Below are 25,617 nucleotides of genomic sequence, written 5' to 3'. Positions count from 1 at the left end.
TTGCTGTCCTGCACGCTTGCTTTCTAGTAACTTCTGTGATAATTTGCCTACAGTCAAAATGATAAGCATAAAAATGTAAAGATTTTTTGTTGCTCTATATCACAATCATTAACAGTGGTGGAAGATTCTACTGTTGAAATGTCTGTGTGTCAGGTTTTCCATCTGTAAAAATGAGTTTTTGTAGTTGTGATTGCCTACGAACAAGGATAAGACAGGTTTTGTAGATCAAGCTTAGTATTTTTCCATTAGTCCAAACTACATTTCACACACACCGGGAAGTACGTAATGTATTTTTTCCCCCAGGTGTACTAACTAGTCTAGTAAAAGATCATAATTCCCCTACAAATATTGCCTTGCTCTTGTTCTGTAAACCCATTCAGCAAATTTTGTATGGTGTGTGTCCTATTAAAGGTAGCTCTTCATCTCCAGCTAATTGGAGAGGATACTGAGGATATTAGCAAATGGCTGATGATGAGCAAGAAAGGTAATGTTCCCCTTGCTGTTTTTTTTCCCACCACTTTTCTGCCAGATATTCCCACAGTCCCATTCAGAGGCAGAGAGTGCGGAAGCACTCGCAGACTGCTTTCAGGTTGATTCCCAGCATTTAGTTCGCTATTTCCTCCGTGACATTCCTAGCTGGATTGCTGCACGAATGTGCCTCTCTGCTCTGTCTTCAATAATTTCACCGACAACATGATGCTATTGCATTGGCATGTCAGATATTCAGGTGGTCTAGTCCCCTGCTTCTGCTTTTAAATTTGACGGTAGGCAGGAACTTTGTACTTCGTTATCACCACAAAGCTCAGGAAATACAGTAATTATTATAAGTGTGCAAATAGATAACTAATGACCTTAATGAAAGCTTAACTGGTATGTAGCTCCCAGAACACTGCTGCTGAGTCAGCTCCACTGTATATAAACACAGACAGCCCGCTCACTGGCTCTGGGTTAACTGTGGTATAAAAAGAGCTGCTGTTCCTCATGAAAAAATACCTCATTATAAATAGAGAAATTTGTGGAATTTATGCAGATCACATTTTTCTGTGACTTGATGACTCATCAGAATTGGTAACCTAATTACGCTAGCTGGGCTGTAATTGGCACTCCAATTAGCTTTGATTACAGCAGACAGCCATTTATAGGAAACTGCGGTGTGTAAACTTGAAAAATGGCTGTTAATGTGTCTGAGAGATGCTTGGTCAGAGGACTGTTATGTTTATGGATCAAGGAGGAGGTGTCTACAAGTGAAAACTCTTCCCCTCTCTCCTCCCTCCAGCACAAAGAGCTATCTCCTGCTGACTCCTCTGTGGGCAGAAGAAGATGCAGGGAGAGGAGGCTCTTTATACTGTGTCACCTAGACAATTTTCTTACACTTTCAAATAAGCACAAACCCCCAAAAGTCATGGGCTGAAGAAGAGACTAAAAAAGAAACCTTTGCGATGTTCTTGGATACATCTTGTCTCAAGCCCAACCAAAGAAAGCTAATACCTGCAAATTAAGTTTCTTGGAGAAAAAAAAAAAAAAGACAACACTTTCCTGAGAAAGATTTCCTGCCATATACTAATTTTTCACAAACCTCCTCTGGATTGTTTAAAAAACTATTTTTTTTCTCCTGAAAATTTTAATATTCCTCTAATGAAGTACTTCCCTAATACTCCTGTTGCTTTTCGTAAGCCGCTGCAGTTCATAGTAGGAGAACAAAATGTTCATTTTCCCTTAATATGATGTGGTGATACCTCTGCTTACATCGGTGCTGCCTGAAGTGTAACAGGGAGGTACCCTTTATACTCTTAAATAAAAGTTTAGAAGTGACAATAAGAGCTGTGTGAGAGCTGAAGTGACCCAGACAATTCCACGCCCCTTCCCTTCACTCTCCCCAGCCGAGGGGAAGCTGGAAAAAAGCACAAGCAGCAAATGTGAAAGGCAACAGGCAGCTCCCTCTGGCCCTGCCCTAGCCTTGTAAGGACGGGATGACCAGAAGTCCTATATACAATCTTGCCTGAAGACATGGGTGCTTGGACCATAAGCCCCAGGTTTTTGGTTTGAGATGCTTTCCCAGCTGGTTCTGCCCCACAGCTTTGCATGGTCCCTCCTAGATTCTCAGGGAGAACACTCTGCCTGCCTTGAAACTCAGAATAAATGAACTATATGAGGCAGGTAGCAACTGAAACATTGTAGAACTTACTTTTCTCCTTCCTTTCAGTCAAAACAGGGGAAGGGGTTTTTTGAATGCCATATACCAGGTTTTCTTTAGACATGCAGTTTACAAAACTCATGCGGAAATGTTTCATATAGCCTTTTCCTGGGAAGTACTGTGGCAGCCAGTGTTCCAGCAACTGGCAGAGAAATCCCAAGCAATGCAAGCGCACATCACATCTTTAAAAAGCTTCTATCTCTTCTGAGAGGCAAAAAAAAAGTCTCTATTAAAAAGAAAAATGGAGATGCAAATGTGTCGTTCTTTGGCCATGTTATCAGGATTCAGAATCTTTTTTCTTTTACTTAAAAAGATAGTGACTTTCAGAGTTTTTCTAATTTAACGTGGAAAGCATAGCCTTTCTTGTGAAGAAATAATACTGATTATTATTTAGTTCCAAAGGTAGGAGCACACTGGAATTGTTGAAGTAAAAGAACTGATAGTGTTGTGGAAGCAGTGCTGGCCAGGCCATGGTGTTTGCTTCCAGCGGCCTCCTGACACAGCTGGAAACCAAACTCGGTACTCGGTTATCTGAGGGAAACCCCACAGTGTATCCATGTGAAATTCAAACAGAAGAACCTGCGGTGCACAGGCTCTTTCTGCAGCAGATTGCTTCATTCTTAACCATTTGATTATGATTCTACTCAACCATTTCTTGGTTAATTAATCTTCCATGTGCCTTTAGCTGTTTACCTATCACATACTGCATGTCTAAATGCAAAATCACCTTTTTAAGATACATAAAAACTATTTTTAGAGGCTAAATTTGCCACCTTTATTCATTGAAAGAAAAAATACTGAGATAATATTTAAATGGAAAAATTACACACCACGCTAAAGCTAACTCCTGTTGAAGTCACTTGTAGGAAATTGTTAGTTCTTCCTTTTTTAGGCAAGTGTCACATTTATTTTCAGAGGAAAAAAGTAGCCTTGTATTTTAAATGATTTGCTCTCTAGATGTTCAGTGATACAGAGCACTGTATTAATGGAAAATATTTCAACACATGAACAATTAATGCTATTGGAAAATGCTGGTGAAATTTAATATTACAGTAAAATTAATGTCATTTTTTGTGGAATCATAAAGACTTAAAAAGCATAGCCAGAATATCTTTTAAAAAGATGAGAAAATGTTTGATTTTTTTTCTTTCCTGTGTAGTACATCATACAGCATGTTCAATGTGCCTGTGTGTAAAACAGAAATGGTAAATCATTAGGGAGAAAAAATATGTATGTACGCACACACACAATCTGGAATATTTTGGTGACAAAACTTATACCCGCAGTAGTAGAAAGACATGAAAAAGGTGGTGATTTTAAAAATCAGGTGTTTTAGAGAACAGTTAAAAGGCTAGAAGGTAGGAGATTTTGAGGAGTTACATGGCCTTATGGTTATGTAGAATTTTCCCAATGCCACATTAAAGAAGTATTCTGATTTTACAGAGGGATAAAGGTGACTGTTGCTGTGATTTACAAAATTGTGACAAGATAGGGAGCCACTGCTCAGAAGCCAGCTGTCCTGCTGTTCAGCCATATCAAAGGGCCTACAAATTAACATCATGTATTTCCAGGTTTTTGCCTGTGTAAGTACTTCTCCTCCTCATAGATAAGGCATTGGCAAGCCAAAAATTTCCCTGGTCAGATGCTGCAGTGAGTTGGAATCCAAGAATGTATACATCTGACACTAACTTGCTATATAGTCCTTACTTGTATTATTTAATTTGGACTTATCATTTTACAAAAGGTTGCAATTATTTTTACTTGCTAAAGGCTACATTTATATCTGAAAAGTACTAAAGCCAATCAATGCCGGAGAGATGAGTAAAAAACCTGGCCATCTTTTCTTATGTAGAATTACTCAGTTGCACTTAGGAGCACTGTTTTATGTCTTTATTTTTTTTACCAGCGGTACCTTTAAAAAACGTTTATACAGCTGATTAACATACTTAGCTTTTGTCTAATAATTTTGACAATCTTCAGTTTTTGCTAATATAGCTTAGCTCAAGGGACACAGCCATTTTCTTATCCGTCCAGCTTTCTAAAGGAGGTCTTTGAGACTGCCTCAGTGAAGTCAAAGTTAAGAGTCCTTGAAAAACTCCACATCAAAAATTTGCAGCCAAGGTTTGTTTTTTTTTATACACCACATCTGTTAAATAAGAGGGAATCTCAACCTGTGAGTGCTGCATCACCAAATCCCAGGGCAGGGGATTCCCCCGAGAGAGCCCATTGCATCAACACTCCTGTTCTTAGAGGTGTGCTGACATCTGACAGTGATACTCAGGACTGCACTGCCAAAAGTACTGACTGTAATAACGGATAATACTGAAGTTCCTCTTTTATCACTTGCCAAAAAAGTCTGTTCAGAATTCAATGTGTGAGGGTAAATTCAGGCTCCACCAAAGCCAGTTGGAGTTTTGCCATCAACTTTGATGGGTCCAGGAGTCCATCCGTCATGTCTTACGGATAACATAATGCAATTTCTTCAGAAAGCCAACTGTTAGTTCTGTTGTAGTTGATTGCAAAACCCGTTATACACGTTCTTCCTTTAGACCAAAACTTGACTCACTGTCTTCAATGGCCCAAGATGTAACTCTGATACTAGTGCCTGCTCTTCTCCATTGCAGATCTGGTGTGCTGCTTGTTCTTGCAGAGGCAATTCAAACATCCAATTCTGCACTGCCACATTCAAGAAAAACTCTTAAAGAGCTACATACTGATAGGGCAAGAATCTTGAATTTAGAAACAGAGAAGTAAGTGAAGCCAAATACAGTGATAACTACATGTAATAGGGAGTTTAAGCAACATTAGTGTTCGGCTACTAATCTTAAACAGCCTGTTATCTAAAAAAGAGATTTTCAGTGTACCTTTAATTTAATAGAAGGCTGGAAATGTATTTATTGATGTTAAAAATGAAAAAAAAAACAGTAAAAAATTAATATTTAAAAAAGCTAACGAAAAAGTAGTAAAATCTATCATACAGGTAAAGCTGGAAAATATTTGTCATCCCAGAGTGAGAAACTGTATTGAATGAAAAATATAAAGGTTACTGAACGTTACCTGGAAATAAATAGATGAATATGCAGTCTTCTAACTGCACTATCATGTTACACATTGAAAATGGTAAAACTTCAACAATTTATGCCATAAACTGTCAGTAGGCAGTGCTGCTGCAAGCAGTACAATGGGTATGAACGTTATAGCTATAGGAGCTGTAGGGTTTTGATTGCATTAAGAATTCTGACCTCAGCTGGGTCGCTGAATTAACTCTGACAAGAGAGTAGAAGCTACATTTACATCACTACTGAAACTGGTGGCACTTCAACATGTTAAGTGACTCATGGAGTCTTGTGTTTGACTCCTAATGAAGTTTGACTGCTTGTTTCTTTTTGTGTCCTGTAATGATGCTATCTGTCAAACAAATTAAAAATCGGGGAAGACTTCAGCTGCCCTCCCCTTCTTTTTATTTCTTCATATTCAATTGTATTTTTTTATTATTTCAGGTGACTTTTTTCCCCTCTCAGTTATTCTGATATGATCAGTTCAGGGGACTGAGCTGCAAAAATAGCCACATTGCTAATTCTGAAGTCTGTATGCAAATACAAGAAAGTGCATTTGCAGTGGGGAGACCTGGCTTTAAGAAGTGATTTAGGAATTGGGTGTTTTGAAAGGGTGTGTTAGTAATACTTGCCACATGCAAACAGATGCACACATTAGCAGGAAAGTTTCTTACTGTATTTCACACATTGCTAATAATTTTGTTGGTGATCCTGGAAGCTGCTTCACTGTCTAGAAGTAATTTTTTTGGGATGGCAGCATAAGGTCTTATAAAGTGGAGATGAAGGAAAACAACAGATTTTTTTTTTTATTCTTGCATTTGTGTTAGATGATAAGTGAAATTCTGTGCCTTTAGAAGTAAAGGATTGAAAATATGTCATCCTTTTTCTATAGGTATTAATAGCAGCATATCTGCTCACCGGTGCTGTTGGTGTGGAAGTCTGGCAGAAGCCTTTCCTGTTTGGTTATTACATTACAGATGCATTAGTAATGTTGCTTATAGGTAAGTGTCTAGATCCATGCAGAACTGTACTACTTTTAAATTATTTTGATTAGATATTTCTTATATTTCCTTCATATTTCTTTTTCCCTTTGTAAGTGTTGGTTAGTCCAAAAAACCCCATGAATAGAACTGATTAAAAGGGCTAATACTGGAAAACTTTAAAAAAGTAGGTAATCTTGGAAACATGAATTACAGAATTACTATCTATGGTACACAAATAATACAGAAAATGTTTCTTATATGCACGTACAGTTCAGCGCTGTGTGCTGGCTGGCTGGCTGGCTCTCAAAGTCTCAGGAACTCCTCGTGTCACTTAGGTAAAATGTTGTTCACATTTTTACATATTTTATAAGTTTAATGTTTTGGCCTGCAGCACACTGTGCTCCAAAACATTATGGATAGGAGGAGTAAAGGGACAGAAGGCACAACTGTAAACCTGAAAAAGAGCCAGCTGGTTTCTAAGATCTTCTTTAGAATTACTTTCCGGAAAGAAGTGATGCATTTTTCATACACAGCAATAGCCTATTTGCTCATTATTTGATACTGTCAGTGTAGTTTGAAAAAAGCATCAACATTTTTCAACTGCTATAGCTGGACTGGGAACAAGAGCACTTACATTTTAATGAGTTAAAAACATGGTAGTCTTAGCTAAAAATGTGTATGAAAAATGGCTTTGATGTGTTGCTTGGAAGGTGAAGAAATTAGTATATAAATTTTAGGGATTTTTATATGAGCATGCAAGTGATGAGAAGAGGACACTAAAAAAACCTGTTTGACACAAACAGTCTAGACTTATATCCTAAGAAACATCTTCAGCCCTTGAGCCAAATGTAGGACTTGAATGTAGGTGCTCACCCAACACCAACTCTAACTAGGAGGCATCTGAGCATTTTAGGGGGGCACCTTTGAGTCCACTGCATTGACACGTGCTCTCACCACCCTTTCCCATGGTGAGGTCTTCAGCAGGTCCTGTCCCTAGCTTCAGCAGTGCTTCCCAGAATTCCCAGATTGGAAAGGACCCTGCAATCAGGCTGTGCTTTCTAATGAGCAGCATGGACAAGGACATGGTTTTAACAGTCCTTATGCTTTACCCAGAGTATAAAACTGACCATGTGTGACTCAGATTATAGAGTCATCTTCTTGTCAGGCCTAGTTTAGGCACTCGGAGGAAAAGAAAGAAAGGAAGGGGAAAAAAACAGTGCTTGCCTTTTCAGTAGTCAACGAATTACTCAGCTTGAGAGAGGTGTAGCTACGACATGCCCTCTGGTGGCTGGCAGGGTGCTGAGGGCTAGGGAGTGATTTGTGCTCTTGGAGGAGCACCACAGGGCCAGGAGAAGTGGATGCTGTCTCGCCCAGAAGCATCAGGTTAGGCCTCCGTTGGTGTTAGGTGCTAGCATGGGCTAGTCCATTGAACACGCTCGTTCTGTGCTGCACACATCGCTGCTTTTTTTCCCGTCACTAAGGCACATGACAGCCTGGTCAGTGAGTACACTGATGGCTTCTCTTGCGCTTGGGAAGCCATGGATGAAGGTGTAATTCAAACGGTTCAGCATCTTAGGAAGGTTTGTGGTAGGGAAGAATGTCAACGTCATCAGATCTGCAGAAGTGAGCATCCTTTTTCATACTTTACCAAAAACATCTGCAAAGCAAGGTTTGATGGACTATGCCATTAACATTAGAAAGAACTACTGCTTCTGTCTCATGTGGTACACTTGCATGAATGGATCTGTGAGCAGAGAATTGAGTATTTCTTCCATCATTGTCCCAAGCACAGTAGATATAAGTAAGAGCCAAAAGATTTCTTTAAAAACATTGTCTCTTGCACACTATCCACAATGCCATTAACAGAGCAACTATTGCAGCTTAATTGTAGTTAAATATGGGTTTAAAGTATGCAAGAAGTGATCTTGGTTGAATCTATATTACAAAATTGTCACAGTGCTTAGTAAATCTCTTAAAAACAGACACTAAATTTAAATATTAAAAAAGTAGAATCCTTCCACCGGGAATCATGCTGCTCCAGGAAGCACTGCCATTTCACCACAGGTTTGAATCTCAGCTCACCAGTAATGATTAAGGGGGTTATCATTGGATAGCCTGTGTGCAGTGAATATAGATCTATAAAGTTTTAAGAAGCTTGCAGTAAATTGCAGGACCCCACTGTGACTGCAGAAAAAGTATCGGTCTAACCTACACCAAGGGCCGAACAGCCAGGAAGATTAAATTATTCTCTCCCTTAGAAAGGCTGCCACAAGTGTGTCTTGCTCAGCAGATCTATTTGTATCAGCGAGCCCACTCTCTGGCATGCTCAGTTAAATGCCTTTGTGGCTAGTTAAGAAACAAAGCGATATAGTGGGCCTCTGATGCTTTTTACGAGTTAGTTTCCCAGGACTCCAGGAGGAGTCATTAAACCATAACTGGCTGTCCTTAACCATCTGATGGCATTTAGTAGTCACTAGTGGTCCTTCTAACGATGAACCTGTAGCTGCTCCATCAATATTTGGCATTCGTTTTGTGCTTTTACTGTTCTATACACAACAGTTCAGCTGCTGAGCCGTTACTTCTCTGAGAACAGCTGGGCTTTAGCTAGTACCTTCTGTAGTGGGAAAAAATCCAAACAAGATGCAAGAGAGTGGAGTTTTTCAGATGTCTTTCTTGGAATTTCTGGGGGGAAAAAAGAAAAAAAAAAACAGCCGACATATAACCTAAGAATGAACTCTGCAAAAGCACCTCCTCAGAGGAAGCTGTGGTTTCACCAGGTGATACTCACTCACTGAGAATAATGGAATTTTTATCAGGTGCCAGAACACACAAAGATATACATAAAAGTGGAGCAATACCAGTGTTTAGATAAGATGTTCTAGGAAAGCCTCCCAAGAGAGAGCTTTACGTATGTCCCTGGCAACTGTCTAGCACGCTGTGAACACCTGTAGGAAGGCCAAGCCTCAGACTGCTGAACAGTGACCTCAGAGGACTGCCCTGTGAAGCAGAGAAACTTCTGCATAGTATTTTATGGGAATTTTTCAGCTACCCAGCAAACAGAAACCTGTAATTTTCATAGTCAGTGAATGCAAGTCCATCTTGCACATCCAAAACACACCTAGCTGCACACCAAACAAAATGAAGAAGGCCATTCTCCTGTTTCCAGAGTGTGTTATCCTGTCTGCTAGACGGAAATACCTTTTCTCTCCTAGCATGACAGCAGCTAGACCTTTCTAAAGTTATGTGCCTGTGTCCTCAGTTGGAACTAATTACTTCTGCTCTCAGCAAGGCTCCTGTGGATGACACTTTGAAACCTCTCTTGGGATTTAACCACAATTGTGCCATAGCATTATCTGGCTAAGTAGGATCCCTTCAAAGGGCAGTGCTGGGGTGAGAGCTATCATTTATTTTCTCCCCTCCAGGGTATCCTAGCCTAGCATTCCCTGTCACTGTGCTATCAGGTTGAGAGCAATATAAAATATTTACAAATAAGCATTTTAAAACAGTCAATTCCCCACATAAAGTCTAGTACCACAAATGATGCTATAGACTTCAGAAGAAGATTTGCACTGACAGGTAATCATCAGTAGTTCAGAGAGCAGCATTACTAATTGATGAAGGTTTCTGTCTCACATTGCAATTAAATGACCTATAAGAGGTGTATGTTCTGAGTGAAGCATTTCCCATTCTTGGGACATTCATACTTGATCTCAATGAGACAGATTTTATAATGTCTAATAAAATTTGAGTTCAGGCTGCAATCTTCTCCTCACTGGAGACATTTATATGTCTTTTTTCCTCTACCTGACTGATCATTTCCATGCAACTTACTGGAAATTTCTTTCAGTTTATTAAATTTGTTCAGAATTGACCAGAGGGCTCAGAAGTTGTGGTGGGATGCACACAAACAAGCAAAGTGTTATCACATCAGCTTCATTCCTTAGGAAGCCAGGTTGGAAAAATGACTCCTGGATGCACAGAAAAATTCCTGCTTCTCCACAATATTAATTGCAACCACAAGAACAGGCATTGTGGTTAAAGGACTACTAAAGCATGGAGTACGTATGTTGTCCTTCAGTGCGTGGCACATGGGGCAGACAGTTCTGTAATCCAGACATGGTAGCACATTTGAGTCCGCTTTATCAGGTCAACAGTGCCCAGATCTGGCTACTGAAGCCTCTGTCAAAGCTGAGACAAATTTTCAAAGTACAGTTTGAACATGAAATGTGAATGGAGTACTAACATCTGTCAGAGTTCTGAAACTTGAACTTTCTTTTAGAGATGGGGCCAAAGCATTCAGAATTTTTTCCTGTGATGTGTATTGGATTGGGCTCTGTGCTGACTTTTGCAGTGTGTGTTCCTTGAGGTTCACTCCTCCTCTAAGCTACTTAAGTATATAAAATGAGGAATAAATACATAAATGAAAACATAATAGCAGCAAAAAAATAATGATGAGACCAAGCCACAACATTTGAAACATGCTAAGTATTTGAATTCTGTCACAATGGGAAAGCACAGTTACCCATCTGAAACGGTGTCTTGTCCTTACACTGTGTCCTATATCCTGTGCATCAAAGGAGGACACAGAAGTCCTTGCAGTGGGTAATTATACAGCAGCCTGCCCTTTTTTCAGTGTCGGAAAATGATTAGGAGGCCATGGTCAAATTATAAATTGTTTCTGCCTCATACGGGTAAGTCATTCTGTAGTGATTTCCTATAGTTCCCATTGGAAAGTGGCTGATGGTTCTGCCTTACTGATGGATAGGTCAATGATTAAACATTAAGTGATCTGTTTTCAAAATGCCACTGCTCCGACAGGCTTTGACTAGCCTTGTTTGAACAGTGTGGTTAACATGAGTTGGCTTCTACATGTCTGTCACCAATTTAACATTTATTAAAGCATTGTTGTGACAGATTGTACGAGACTTCATTGAAGTAAAGGGTGTGAAATACTCACCTGTCACTTGAGATATATATATGAAAAGCAGTTGAGTTCATGTTTGGAGTAACTCATCTGAACCAGTCAGAACAATAACCCAGAAAACCAGAGTGCTGAAGGCCAGAGGCAGAGCAGTGTCATGGGATGCTAATTACAAGTGGGAATGGATTTGGTGGTGTTAGTGGTGAGGAGTCATTTCATGGGTGGTGGGAGCCCCAGAAGAAAGTCAAACAAGGGAGCTCACCTGGCGGAGTCCTTCTGGAAGCCAGCCTGGGCTTTTCATATAAAGGCACCGTTTCTCTTGTGTTCAATTCTTGCTGTGCCCAGAAAAAGAGAATGATGTGTACATGCTGTGTGAACAGGACTAGATCAAAGAAGCATCTACATCCATAAACTAATTTCTCAGTCTGTACTAAATCGCTCCAAATGCTAATTGGTAGCTTACAGCTTAGTTCAAGAGAGATATATGCAGTGTGTACTTCTTTAGACATTGAAAATAAGCTATAAAATCAACAAGCATGATAAATGTGTCCCTTTACAATCTTTATACTCAAGAAGTGTCTTAGATGCTAAACATCCAAAACATACATCAACTTTGTGCGTGAAGACAGTGCTCATGTTTACACTGTGCTCTTAGTCCCTGTAAAATAATTTTATACTGTGTAGGTCTGTTTGGGTGTATTTTTCATCTGTCCTTAAATTGCTTAATATATTCAGACTTTACAGGTTCAAATGAGTCTGAAAATTATATACTCATTTTCTAAGCTTTTTTTTTCAATTACTAAGTGTTTCTAAGTTTGCCATTTTATATAATAATAAATGTAATTTTGTAGTTAGTGGACAGCTTTATATGCAATTATCTGTTTGCACAGCCAATTAAAAGAGTTGTCTTCTCAAGACATGCCTGAGAAAATCACACTGTTCCATAAAAAGCTGCTGTTTCAGTTACAAGTGCTTCTAAATGTTCTCCTTCTGATGCAGCTTGCTTCCAGGCACTGATCAGTGTGCCAAACATTCAGCGTGGTAAGATATTTTCACGTGTCTAGCTGCATTAAATGTGAAAGAAATTTGGAAAAAAACATGGAAAAAGTAATTAAAGATTTTTCCAAGCTAATATTGAGACCTAAATACTTTTAATCTTAATTTTTTGTTTGGTGGCTAAGAAAGGTAAATGATAACATCCCATTTCTTTAAACCAAGCATTGACTATGAATTATTAACCTAGAGGTTGAAAGGCCAAGCAGTATACTGAAGAAGGCCATGTGGAGGTGTGGCCAGTGAAGAACAAGAGAGGAGGCTGATAGTATTTCAGTGGTAGGGTGAAATGCAACTACAACTGCCTGCCATTAAAGAGTTGTTTTTTACTGAGCTCAACTTCTGCAATATGCCCAGGAGAAGGTCTGCACAGACCCCTTCAGTGCCTCCCAAATGGGAGGAATGCTCTAGGAAGTCTTTTTTTTGGTGAAGCATAGCAGGGATGGAAGGGTACTTTCCTGAATGAATTCCCACAGTTTCCAGTGCAGTGTTCACCTAAAATTACACCCTTGTATTGCACTGTCTTATTGTTGAACTTTCAACTATCAGGAAGAGCCAATTCTTGATAAATAATATTTCAGTGCTTTTCTTAGGACAGTTTAAGGATGGTTCACTTGTCAGGAATGTACCAACAAACACGATTTATGATAGCAAAGGTGTGGAGAAGATAAACAGCTAAGATAAATGTTGTCCTTCCTTTGAAGCAGTGTAATTTGTTTAAAAATAGTGGTTTAGGTGTTTTGACTATCTGCTTGGAGTTGCTTCTTTATTTGGTGGTGTTTATAGTCTGTGAAGTTTGGGGTATTCAGGAACCTGGTTGCTTGCGGTAGGCTTTCTACCTTTGACCACCAGCGTGGCGCTCTTCTGTTGGTTACTGAAATAGCGTTTTCTAGAACTGACAGTAGTGTCAGCAGTTTGTTTCTGGCCATATCCGCTCTTTCTCTACAATGAGCAAGTCTGTATTTTGCAGAAATGCCTAAATTAACTCAGGTACAGCAGCCACACAAAGTAACTGCGCACTGTCACAGAAGCGTAACCTGGCTGTCAGCAAGCCCTCAGTAGTCTTTAGGGCATGGTTTAAGATGTCCTCATGTAACTAAACTTAAATATATTACTGTTAGTCTAGACTAACACAGGGGACAAATGTACTATGGTATCCATCGTGTTCCAGCTTTTGGTTTTGTTTTTTTTTTTTTTTTTTTTTTTAATTCACTCAGCAATATGACACAGGGAACATCTTAGAGTTTTGGAACTGAATTTGAAAGCACCAAGTGAAATCTAAAGTTGTAACTAGAATTGATGGAATTATCTTTTTGATCCCTGTGTATCTCTGTGTTTATATATATATATATGGTTTTTATATATATATTTGAAAAACAAGATATACCTTTATTTCTGACACATCTCTAATCCTGAATTCTTTAATACATTGGTTTTTGTTTGGTTGGTTGGTTTTATGGACAAAATAATGCCTGATAAAGAGCTTTGCAAATGCTTCTTTCTCTGAAAAGGCAGTCAAGATAGTGCAAGGCAGAGGACTGACCATAGGATTGTACCTAAATCTGAGGATTTGGTCTTGATACATTAAGCCCAGCATGACACAAGAATTCCCTGTGTGTAACTGTGCCACCCATCTGTGCTTTAGTATTTCTGCCTTTAATACAGGCCTGTTTTCTTACAGTTGGGTCTCAGAATTTAAACCAGCTGGAAAATGGGGGAAAATATTAAAGCAGAAATTAAAAAATACTGGAAGAGTTGTCATACTTCTAATAAACACTTGATGAGTTCTGTTTTCTGTAATGTGTTAAAAATATCTAATACACTAAACTTGTGTTTTTGAAATGATTTTTAAAATAAAATCTGTGCTTTTAGGACATTAAAAAAACCAAGCTCAATCATCATCACTGGGGCAGTGCCTGAGTGGCTGAGGGCCAGAAAGACAGCAGTGGGTTTGCTTTCCAGGCTGCACCTTTTGTTCCCCAGACCAGCAGAGAATGGCAACAATGCGGAAGCAGCAGTTTAGCTTCTGGGCACAAAGGGATCCTTAATGCCAATTAAAAAGCAGACTTAATGAGTACCAAAAGCAGCCCCCAAGCCAGGCCTCCTTAGCTAAAAAAAGATGGGAAAGCAACATGTTGTAGGAAATGATGGAATTTTGAAAATCCCATAAGAAACAGGGGAACACCCTTTGCTTTCCCTACTGCATCCTCAGCTCTCTGCTAAAAGCAAAGACGTATAAAAATACAGAGGAGTAACTGGTGTAACTGCCCCATTCGGAAAGTGGCTTTTAGCTAGCTGGGGGATTGTTTGTGGTCAGTGTGTTATTTCTAACTAAAATGGCACTTCATAAAAATAACAAATTGTTGGCAACCATTGCTCTTTGAATTCTATTTCTAGTTCTGGTCTCTATTTCTGTTCCTCTCAGTTGCTTTTCTCCTAACAAATCAAACTTCAGGATTGCAGCAGGAAATTTAGATTTAACCTCAAGAGTCAGTGTTTTGTCTCATGTCTGCTCTAATGTGATACAGATGTTGGAACTGCTGTACGTAACTCAAGGTTTTATTGAACTAGCCCTCCCTGCCTAATAGAAAACATAGCCAACCAGAGTGCACGTTAAACACAGATCACTCTGAAGCCACTGAGCTTGTGAATTTTAGAAATATATTTACAGAATACTTGGTGTATATTACTTCAATTTCACATCCTTTAGCTGTCTGATATGGAATTTCTGCCATGGTAAAGAAGCAGAGCTCTGTATCTTACTTGTTTTAAAAAGCAAAACCAGGAAGTAAACATGTAAAAATGCAATACCTGAAATTATTTACAGGCTGGATATTATTTTTTTTCCAATTCTTTGTTTTCTCCTCTTTAAAAGATAACCAGAAAGATTGGAGAAGTAGATTATGTATTGCATCCCTTTATATTTCTTCTGTTTTCCGACAAGATCTCCACTGTTCTTGCTTTTTTAAGTTTTCCTTCCCTTGAGTTGCCACTGTGGCCAGAGTGTGCTAAACACTTGGGTATGTCTTTGATGAGGCCTGAACGGTAAACACTGACATTTCTCAAGATTCTGCTATGCCACATTAGCCCCAGTACGAAGTCATCTGAAATCAGTTCTTTCCTCTATTCATTCTTATTTTTCCTTATTTCTAATAATGAGATTAAACTTTGCTACTTTTCTGTACAAACAGTACACTGTGTTTCTTAAATGAGAGTTTTTTTAAGGTAAGTTTGCCACATCAGAGTGCTTTTCTTGCCCATAACAAAATAGGAATGACATATTAATTTAGTGCACCAGAACCAATCCTTATGCCTTATAAAAGCCGAGCAGAAATATGTTATCCAGAGCAATCTCCAAGCAGCAAACAGACCAGAGAAAAACCCTTGATACACAGAATATGGGGGGGGAAGAAAAAACAAACCAAAGAGCTCTGCAGGGAAACAGATTTAAAAAGACTTACGTATATTTTCACCCGCTTAGGCTGACTGATACTGTGGCTTTTTTGTTTAAACCTCAGACTTCCAGTTCTTGCTGGAGGTCTTCTTTGGCCCTTGGATGGACCAACATATTTTGGATGTGGGTGTTAGACAGGGTACAACTGGGTCTTCAGGCATCTCTAGGACTGCGGGCAGCTGTGTTGGTAATACCAGCAGCAACGCAGATAGACACAGCGTTAGCAAAGGAAAATTCCCGGTCCTTTGTGGGTTAAGGCTGAGCTCCAGAAAAGTCCCAGCTGTATTAAAAAAAAATAGTAAAAAACCCTCACTCGTTCAAATGATGGCCATGTCATGAAAATTGATTCATTTCAGCTATTGTATCAGCAAAGCAGATCATTAGTTGAACCTTAGTATATTGAACTATAAACCTGTTATTTCCCAGTAATGTGGGCAGCTCTGTTTGGGGTTAATTGTCTTTATATATTCCATGGGAAGGCTTTTGGTGTCAGACTTGGTTTTTTTCTACATAAACAGAGAACAGCTCATGCAAAATGGGGCTGTGATCTTTCTTGGGTCAAGCAGAGGACAATCATTGATTGGACAATGATATTATTAATTAATAATTATGACAAATAACTGATCCTACCTTCTAACTACATCTGAATTTTAAAAAATCTTTCTGTCTTGTCACGCATTACACAAGAAAATCTGTATCAGCAACTGTTTCTAGCAGATAACTTCTGGAAATATGAGGAAGGTTTTATTATTGCCTAAAGCCTCCAAACTCAGTTCATATCCTGTAATGAGTACAGGAATACTGAATCATTTTGAAAATAGCATGCTAGCTCTATTATCATATGAGAAAACTCTGAGGTCACCAGTGTAGCAGGACTGTGTATCATTACATATGAATCTTTTTCTCTTCCAGGCTTCAGTTTATTTCTTTCATTTCCACAAACACTATACAACATTCGCAGGTAAGTTAATTAACGTTAAATAAATTCTATCCACTCACGTTTAATTCTGTTTATTTAAATGGTTTCCTCACTTGAGAAATAAATGTAATGCTTGAAGTAGCCTAGCTTCTTTCAGCCAGATGTTGTCCTGATAATGTAGTAATTCTGGCCAATTTTCAGAATCTGACTGGTTTATTTTCCATATTTATAACTTCTCTTCTTTTTCTTTCACTTGCCATTCTCCAGGCAGTCTCACACTGGTCCTGCACAGTAAACTGATGAAAACTCTGTAGTTACAAACACTGCATTTTATTTGCAGTCAAATGTGATTTGTAACTTCTATTTGCGCTAGGTAAAATTCTGTAGCCGATCATCTTGCACTCCATGAAGTACTTTATTGTCTTTCAGATCCTCTGTAAAACTCTCCTCTGTATGAAGTCTGCAGATAATTGCCATCAGATACAAGCTAGGCAGGTGGCAAGCTGTGATTACATCTAAGAGCTGGCTTGCTGCACCAAGGAATTTTATATACAGCTAGTTTATACTCCAACAGGCTATTTTTATTAATGCTGCCTTCCTCCACTAGTATTTGCTAGCTCATTTCACTCATCTGTCATGTCAGGTCTCTCAGGTCCTAAGTGTCCTGGAGGAGGGACTGTCATTTCCTGTCATCAGGAATCAGTGGAAATTAGTATTAACATTTAAATTTTTGGAGACACTATAAGACAATAATGCATTGCTCCTACACAGCCCCTTTTCATGTCATAGTACCCAGTGTCACTAATAAAAGCATGAATACCCCTGAGTTTGGGACAGGAAGAGTGGAGGGTCAGGAGATGTGGAGCAGGAAAGGCTGAGGAGCTGCAGAAAGGCTGAGCTTTGGGGCAGGGTGCTGGGAGCAGCAGCAGGAGGGGCCTGGGACCAGTGGTGCAAGGGACTCTGGTTCGGGAAAGACTGGGAGAAGGAGGACAGCATATTTGGGCATGTCAGTCCCTGGCAGGAGCAGCATTTACCCTGATGAACATCTAGTTTTTGCTTTCCTTCCTCTCATGTCAGGACTTTTGTTTAGTGTTTTCCTTTTCAAGTCATCATTCAACATAGTTTCTCTCAAGCCTTCCGGTGGGTTTATCATTCCTCTGAACAGAAGAGCACAGTAAATTTAAACATCCAGTCAGGTTTTCTTGATGGATGCACACACAAGCTATTTGGTGATGAGGGATTTGAGTTTTCCAATCATCTCTTCTCTTTCTTCATCCTGCTGCCTGTTCTCAGTTGTTATTTTATCAAAAGAATATTATTTTTTGGAATGAGAAAGGTATGTGTTGGATTTTTGTCTAGCTGTTTCTATAAGTACAGATGTTCAGAGATTTTAGACAGGACATTTCCCAGTACACTTCAAACACAGGATTACTCTTCTGAACTATTGGTGTGTTTTATTAATGCTGCCTTCCTCCACTAGTATTTGCTAGCTTAATGGTTTAATGGTAGTGAACTTTAGTAAATTAAACCTCCTACTCCTTTTATAACCTCTGAGTTTTGCCTGAGTGAGAAAGATGCAAGATAGATGCAAAAGCTATTGATCTTACAGTTACCTTTTGCCTAGCTGATGTAAAATTCAGTCATTTACTACCTTTAATAGTACTGCCTTTAAAAGACAGCATAAAATATCCAAGAGAACACACTGCATCATTAAATTTCCTGTACTCTAATTAGCAAAAAAAGCCTCCTCTTTAGGCTGTACTTTGGCAATGGTACAGGATTGTCTAGCACCATCACCTCTAGACCTAAACAACAGCAACACCTGCCAGCCATGTGCGTGACTGTGTTGCCACTGAAAATGTGGGGCGGATTGGCTGAAGTCATTTCATGCCTCATGTCAGAAGTTTCATCCTCTAAAAAATAAGTGTTTTGAATTCACAGCAAGCCTGCATGCTGTGCATTTGGATGACGACTACAACAATGGAGCTACTGCAGCTCCCTTTGTGTGTAATGATGAGCTGGTGAAGCTGACCAGGAGCTATGTGAATAAAACTATGTATTTTTATCCCAGAAATAAATGTTACTTGGGTATCCTACAATTTCTCGTAAAACGTCTAGGTATCTAGCACATTTGCACAGGTAGTTGTGTTGCAAGATAATTCTTAGGCTGAGTTTAGGCTAGAGTTTGAAGTTACTGTGTGGAAATAGAATGGATACATTTTCTTACTGCATAAAATAATTGTATTTATTTACAGAGCACATTTAAAGAAAACACTGAAGAATGATTCTTTGTATGAAGGACTCCTACCTCTTGTGTCACCTCTGTTGCTGTTCATTCTTCTTACAGTCTGGGTGGTTTTATCTCCGGGCAACATATTAGCAAAGCAACCAAGATTGTTTTTATGGATGGTTGGGGTTGCTTTCTCAAACGTTATTGTAAGTATGTTTGTGGTAGTAGTAGTATTTAGAGATAGCTTTCTATTTTTATGTGAATAAACAGAAGGGAACAGAAACTGTAGTTAAAAGCAGAAGCACACTGCTGTTCTACCTCAGTGTTATCCTCTCTCATATGAAAATACATGACAGCAGTTGTCTGGACTAGGGACACTTACAGTATGCAATATCTACCCTATCACAGCATAATATTATGAGGGTTCTTTTTTTCCAGGGTTTTGCCAACAGCCCTGGGGAGGCCTTATTTCCAGAAATAGAACAGATATTCCCCAACACATAGGCAGAACTGGGGACTTGTCTAAAGTAAAAGAAAGCTCAACACAGGCACAGATTTACCAGCAAGAGTAGGGGGGTTGTAGCCTTCCCCTGCTGTTGTGCCCATTAGCGTGGTACATGCATTCCTGTATCCTGCAGTTCAGCTGATCCTACATTTTCCCTTCACTATTCAGAATAAGGCTGTATCACTAACAGTGTTTTTTAGGGAAAGAAGTGAAGAGATGCTGGAGCCTTGTGATAGCTCTTTTCTCACAGATTAGTTTCTCCTATACCACATCATTGTAACCAATTTCCCCCTTTTAATGCCTATGAGGCAACATAAACCTTGGTGAAGTAACAACGTGGGCAGCCAGACAGTAATGCTGAGCACTGCTGTTAATCCAGGGTTTTCTCCTCTGGAGGAGGCCATTTACCTCTTTTCTTGCCAGGAGGGGGGCAAGGGAGCTGCAGCCAAGAAGAAAGGTGTTCCTCGAGTTAATGCTAAATTACCCTAAAGAATAGTGCCAATTGTCATTTTAGAAAGATAGTCTCCAACACCATCTGAAATCGTGTCAGTGAGCAAGACTTCGTCCAATTTAAAAAGAGAAAGTCTTGAAGTGTCTTGCATTATGAGAGAGATCTTTGAAAATGTGGGATTTTAAAAGAGAAAGCATAATCCTGCTATAAATTTGTATTCAGGAACACAAAAGAAATTATAATGTTTGTTAGATGTATCCTATGAATGTACATTTCTGAGGGGCACAAACCAAAAAATTCCATCTTAAGGACTTAACCTCACAGAAGTTATTTTCAGATGTATAAAGTTTATTGTATGCATTTTTCATTATCTAATCTACCCCCTTTTCTTAAGAGAACAATGTAGATTCCTAAATGAGAAATATAATTATTTCATATTGGTGGGGAAAAGTGCTTTCAGAGTTTGGCAAATGGCAGGTTCTGCATATACGTCTTAACCAACTGAGAGCAATTGTGGCAGGATGCTTGCAGAAAAATAATAGTAAGGCAAACCAGAAGTTTCTTTGTAGACTGCAGTTCATTAGACATTGAGTGCAATGCATATTCTTCAGGCCTTGTTTTTGATTTTAGTGAAACATCTACTGCGGTGTTAGAGGTTCGCCTGAATTAAAAATGTATGCATGTTAGTGGGAATTATTAACATTTTAAAAGCAAGCATTAAAAATGTATGGGCGTTAGTTGGAATTTATAACATTTTAAAAGTGAAAAACAAGCCTGTATTTCCTTTCACCTCCTCTGGTCCCTTATACACACACAATTCCTCCAGCATCAGAGTAAGGCTTGTCATAGCAATGCTTTTCTTCTCCATGATAGTGACACACTGGGTTTCCATTATTTGTTCTGTAGACCACAAACTGCAACCCATGTTTCTCTACCTGCCCGTATTTTGAACTTCTCATGTCTTTGACAACATCTTTAGTTGCTCAGCAGATCCCTTGGGCTAGACGTTTGATCTCAGACCTGGCCTTGTAGCTGTGCAATTTCAGGACAAGTAGGGAAGGTGAGGGCCTCCTGGAAGCAGGCAGAAAGACAGACCATTTCCATAATTTTTGGCTAAACTAAGTACAGATGGCCTCCAAGGCCTAAAAAAGTAAAGCTGCTTATCCATGAGAAGAGGACTTCTCTCCCCAGTCCCCAGGGCTGACAGCGGGACTGCCTGTGGGTTGGCCACCCCTCTTACCAAGAAGCTCAAACCTTGCTTTGAGATTTGCTTGTAGGGCATCTCTCAGAAATATCCAGGTCTGGGCAAATCACCACAGAGCACAACTGTAACAGCTCCCACTTCGGAAGCCCTTAGAGGCACGTGTTTGAGTCCAGGAGGAGGGGACGGAATGGGTAGGTCCCACGGAGAGCACCTTCAGCCATCACCATAGCAGGAGTGCAGGGACTGACATAGTGGCTGGCTGACAAGCAGGGGCAGCTCAGACTCAGGATATGCTTCATGAGGAACCTCGCAGGGGAGACGGTAAGAGAGAGGATGCTAAGGACCTACCTTGGGGCACAAACCACAGCTGCTAGAGGTTTAAATGCAGCGGGGCCAGGGTAGCGTTGCAAGGTGTAGGCGAGAGGGATGGAAAAGGACAGGGCGTAGTCCCATAGCCTTACCTTTTCTTTCCAGTCTGCCTCTCCAGACTCCAGCGCTTTCATCTCCTAATGCTGTTTTTGCCTCACTTGTAGTGTGAGTCAGTGCTTCAGGACCAGGGGGAATAAGGAATTGAGGGAGGAGCGCAGAGCATAGTCCATTTTGCAGTCCTGTGATGATACACTGAAGGTGAATTGCTCCAAATATTAATAAGCAATCTTTATGAAAAATTGAGTACCGTAGTTAATGTGGTATAATAATGGTTTAAAACAATGTGAAATCCAACCTCTGGACAGGTGTAATTATTCAGCCAGAAAAATTATAGCATATAGATTGCTTCAGCAATTTCTGATACCCTCTGGAATGATTCCCAAAGGCCTCATAAAAGTAGTGTTATTCAAAAAATTCATAATCAATACTGATAATGCATTGTAAGCAAAAGTATTTACATTAGGTACAAAAGCTTACTTCTTGCATTATTGAAAGTTAATTATTTTTTCATGGTTTATTTTTGCATTCTTCAGCTTCCACAGCACAGACAGTAAAGCCAGTATTTTTTTCCCTGTGGTCAGACTCCTATTGCTGCTGTCATAGGTTTCAGGCACTGCACAGGGAATGAATTTTTCATTCTTCTTTCAGGATACATAAAATCTATTTTTAACCACATTTAAATTTTGAGTGAAACTTAAATCGATAAAATATTTCAGATGTGCCTAAATTCCTTTTTTTTTTTGTAAAGGGCATGGTGTATATGAGACACATTTCTTAGGGAGTCTAAATCAGGTAAAACACTTAGGTGTGCTTAACTGGTTTTAAAAATCTGAACTTCAAGTGAGTTCATCTCAACACATTTCAAGAACTCGGTCAAATTAAGCTAATTGCTTTCAGTTAAACCATGCACCATATATTCATTTTTTTCTGCCATTCTGAGTGGGATGCCTTTCTCTGGGCCCCCAGCTACATCTCCAGGGAGTCCACTGCCATGATCAAGCCAAGAAAATGGTGTTTTACTACACGAAGGAGTGCTAGAAAAGAAAAACAGGATTTAGAAGTGGCATATATTACCTTCCCTCCCTTCTATACAGTGAACCAGAATATATTTCTGTCATGTTGTGTGATTAAAATACCAGTACGTGGTCCCAGTAATTAAGTGGTGGCACATTTGATTTGGGATCACAACTTTACGAGCCTGTGTGAAAGCATGAAGTGTCAAACAAACTACCCTTTTGTGAAGATGTGCTTCAGTTTATAGAACAAAATGTGTCAAAACACTGTCTCCAGAAAAGAAGCGTGTATTTTAAATTAATTGTAATAAAGTCCTTTAAGACTCACAGACAATGAGGCACAAAGGTGTATCTATAGTAGCCTTCTCATCAGAAACAAGCCCCATTTTGAACTCTAGCCTTGTTTTCCCCTCATCAAAAGCAACCCACAGAGAAAATGGCTGTACTTTTGCCTAGACCCTTGGGCTGACCCAGCACTTCTCACCTGGCACTTTTTGCTCCAACAGTGCAAGGTGATCATCTGCCAGATGAGCAGCACCCAGCCGGAGCTTTTCCACTGGTTCCTCTTCCCACTGGCATTGGTGGTCTATGCAGCCATCTCCGGGCTGCTGGGCTGGACAGAAGAAGTGGTGCTTGCCGTGTTCACTGCACTGGTCACGGCTGCCCACGTGCACTACGGGGTCTGCGTGGTGAGTAGGTGCCTCCAAAGCAGCCACGGGAGAGCTGCGCTGGGGCGGGGAGGAAGATGGGGCCTGGGAACAGTTTCTACACCATCTAGTTGAGGCAGTGTCTGGGAGTCTGAATGTTCAGTTACTTTTTTGTTTGTGTGTTGTTTTATTTAGTCTACAGTTTAAAAAAAAAGTCAGTTTACTACAGGCAGTGCCTTTTCGCACATGCAGCAACTTCACTGACTTGAATTATTTCAGTGTAGCTGACTGGTTTTGGCTTTAAACCCATCACAATCAGAATATTTATGGACTGGTTTTATGTATCAGTTGACCCACGTGGCACAAATCCTTCCACCCTTTTTCCCTTTCTTCTTCCTGAGGTTACTTGACTGAAAAAAATTAGGAAGGTAATATGCAAAGTGAAATGAATAGAATTCACAAAATGAGGTTAACTTTACTTTGAATCAGCAAGCAAAATAGCTGTCCCAATTTCTAATATTTTCTTGGCCCTCTATTAACATCTCCCAAGCTGGAGACATGAATGTTTTCTAGTTCATTCAGTCTTACCAGCACATTTCTGTGTCTGCTAGATATCAGTTTTGTCATTTATTGTCATCTGAATTAAATTCATTTATCCTTATTTAATGCCCCTTCTTCTAAAGAGCATTGTCAAACAATCCTTAGAAAAGTGTCTTAATGGGGGTTTGCTTTCAGGTAAAACATTCTGCATGGCAAAGATCTCATTTCACAGGGATTTGGTCAGCATTCTTTTATTTAAGATACACTATTGGGATGTAAGGATGTTTCTTCCTGCGTTTGGAAGAGACCTTTTGTCAGCAGATGTTGGCATTGTAGTAGATTTTACCCCAGCATTGATATGGGCCAGTCGGTGGAGGTCAGAGTGGAAATACCTGGTCAAAATTCACAATTGTTCAAGAGGGCCCAGGTCCATCACAGTTTATGTCATCTGTGAATCTGGTCTGTAGTGACTTAACTTCCCATCAGTGTGCTGCAAGAGGAACGTAAAGACCACAGCTCTCTTGCTTGAATACTTGTAGGTCCCCATGTACCTGAGGACTGTGGTTGGGTCCCTCCCCCTCTGACTGGGAGAAGAGACAGTGAACTGTGAAGCACATGCAAGACTGTTTGCTAATCTTCGTGACTTCTCTTTAGGGGAGGCAGCTGAGTGAGCACTTAAACATTTACATCTTCTCCCTGAAGAAACGTGTCCAAGAGTGAACACCTGCACTACGATCAGACTGTAACGCTTGACGTGGAGATTCGCAACTCTTCTGATGTGATAAATAGTTGGAATTAATCTGATTAAAATAACCAAAGAATAGAATAGTCCAGATATCCGAACCACTGCGACAATGAGCTATGCAGCAAGATGCTTCATCTCAGAGGAAGATTCCCGTCCAGCAGAGAAGTGTTTACCAAGTTATTCTGCTGCTAATATTCACTTTACTAATGCCATGTCACTACTCTCTGAAGCTTTTGTCTTCCTCCTCCTTGCCACTGTGTCCAAAATCCTGGATAAATCCATGCCGGGTTACATGAGATCCTTGATGATTTATAACCACTACTGACTTTGCCCAGCCTAGTCACCAGTGGGACCCTGGCAGTGCAAACCCTCCCTGTATGTCCTTCCCACTCAGACATCTGTGCCTGCTTCATTTTCCATATTTATTTTCTCACAACTCATTTCTTCCATACAACCTCCTGAAGTGCTTACGCACATTCAGCCTTTTCCTCACCTCGAATGAATGCGTGAAGAAAAGAGAATGAGCTCAGAAAGCTATGGGTACAGTAGAGTGTTTTTGAAACATGAAGTTTTTTTCCCAGCATTAAGATGAATCTCAGCTGACCTGTATCTGTCAGAAATGCAGGCTCCATACAGACGCAGCTGGCCTTTATACTTATTTTCTAGACAGTAACAAGCACATTGTTGATATTTCGGTAGCAACAAACAATATACCCTACAAAAGTAACCAGCTGAGAATAAATTTGGCCACAAACCTTTGAAGATTCTCTTATTTCACTGCAAAACTAGTTAGTCAAACCTTATTTAGAGTGCAAAATGCTAAGCAAATAATTATTTGCCTGTGCTTGAAACAAATTATTGTGGTTTTCGATAATGACAAGAGGCAAGAAAAGCTTTCTTTAAACATTACATGTTTGCATGCAGATGTAAACTGCTCACTTCGCCTATAATATATGTAGGTTTTCTGCATGCCTTGGAGGAAGGAGTAGGAATTTGAGTTTCATCTCTTTTCATACGCTGCCCTAGCCAGAGGGACTTTGTGGCCTTGAAGCACTAATGAAACAATCTGTCCACTTTCCCCAAGGTAAGCATTAGATTACATTTCTTGCACAGAGAGATGTGATTGACAGACTGGCATGTTTATTAACTGGTTAACTGTCTTGCTTGCTAGAAGCAGAGCAGAAGCATAGTTGTTGAGCTGCTGAGCCTTAAGTTCCCTTTTTTTCAGTTCTCAGACCACTTCTCTGGCTTCATCACTGGCCTGATCATTTTT

The 25,617-nt window shown here is 39.7% G+C and overlaps 1 protein-coding gene across 1 annotated transcript in view; it reads left to right on the top strand.

Moving 5' to 3' along the window:
- Positions 1 to 24,801, top strand: part of LOC141948307 (ethanolaminephosphotransferase 1-like) — a 56,150-nt gene extending 31,349 nt beyond the window's left edge. The window contains exons 6-10 of the mRNA XM_074880590.1: positions 6,143 to 6,251; positions 16,574 to 16,622; positions 18,836 to 19,016; positions 22,919 to 23,101; positions 24,254 to 24,801. Coding sequence (XP_074736691.1) covers positions 6,143 to 6,251; positions 16,574 to 16,622; positions 18,836 to 19,016; positions 22,919 to 23,101; positions 24,254 to 24,319 — 588 coding nt within the window. The 3' untranslated portion in view covers positions 24,320 to 24,801. The remainder of the gene's footprint in view (positions 1 to 6,142; positions 6,252 to 16,573; positions 16,623 to 18,835; positions 19,017 to 22,918; positions 23,102 to 24,253) is intronic.
- Positions 24,802 to 25,617: the final 816 nt, after the last annotated feature.

This window comes from Strix uralensis, chromosome 1 (assembly GCF_047716275.1).
Source record: "Strix uralensis isolate ZFMK-TIS-50842 chromosome 1, bStrUra1, whole genome shotgun sequence".
In the NCBI taxonomy this organism is placed as follows: domain Eukaryota; kingdom Metazoa; phylum Chordata; class Aves; order Strigiformes; family Strigidae; genus Strix; species Strix uralensis.
This window is presented reverse-complemented; position numbering and strand designations above follow the sequence as displayed.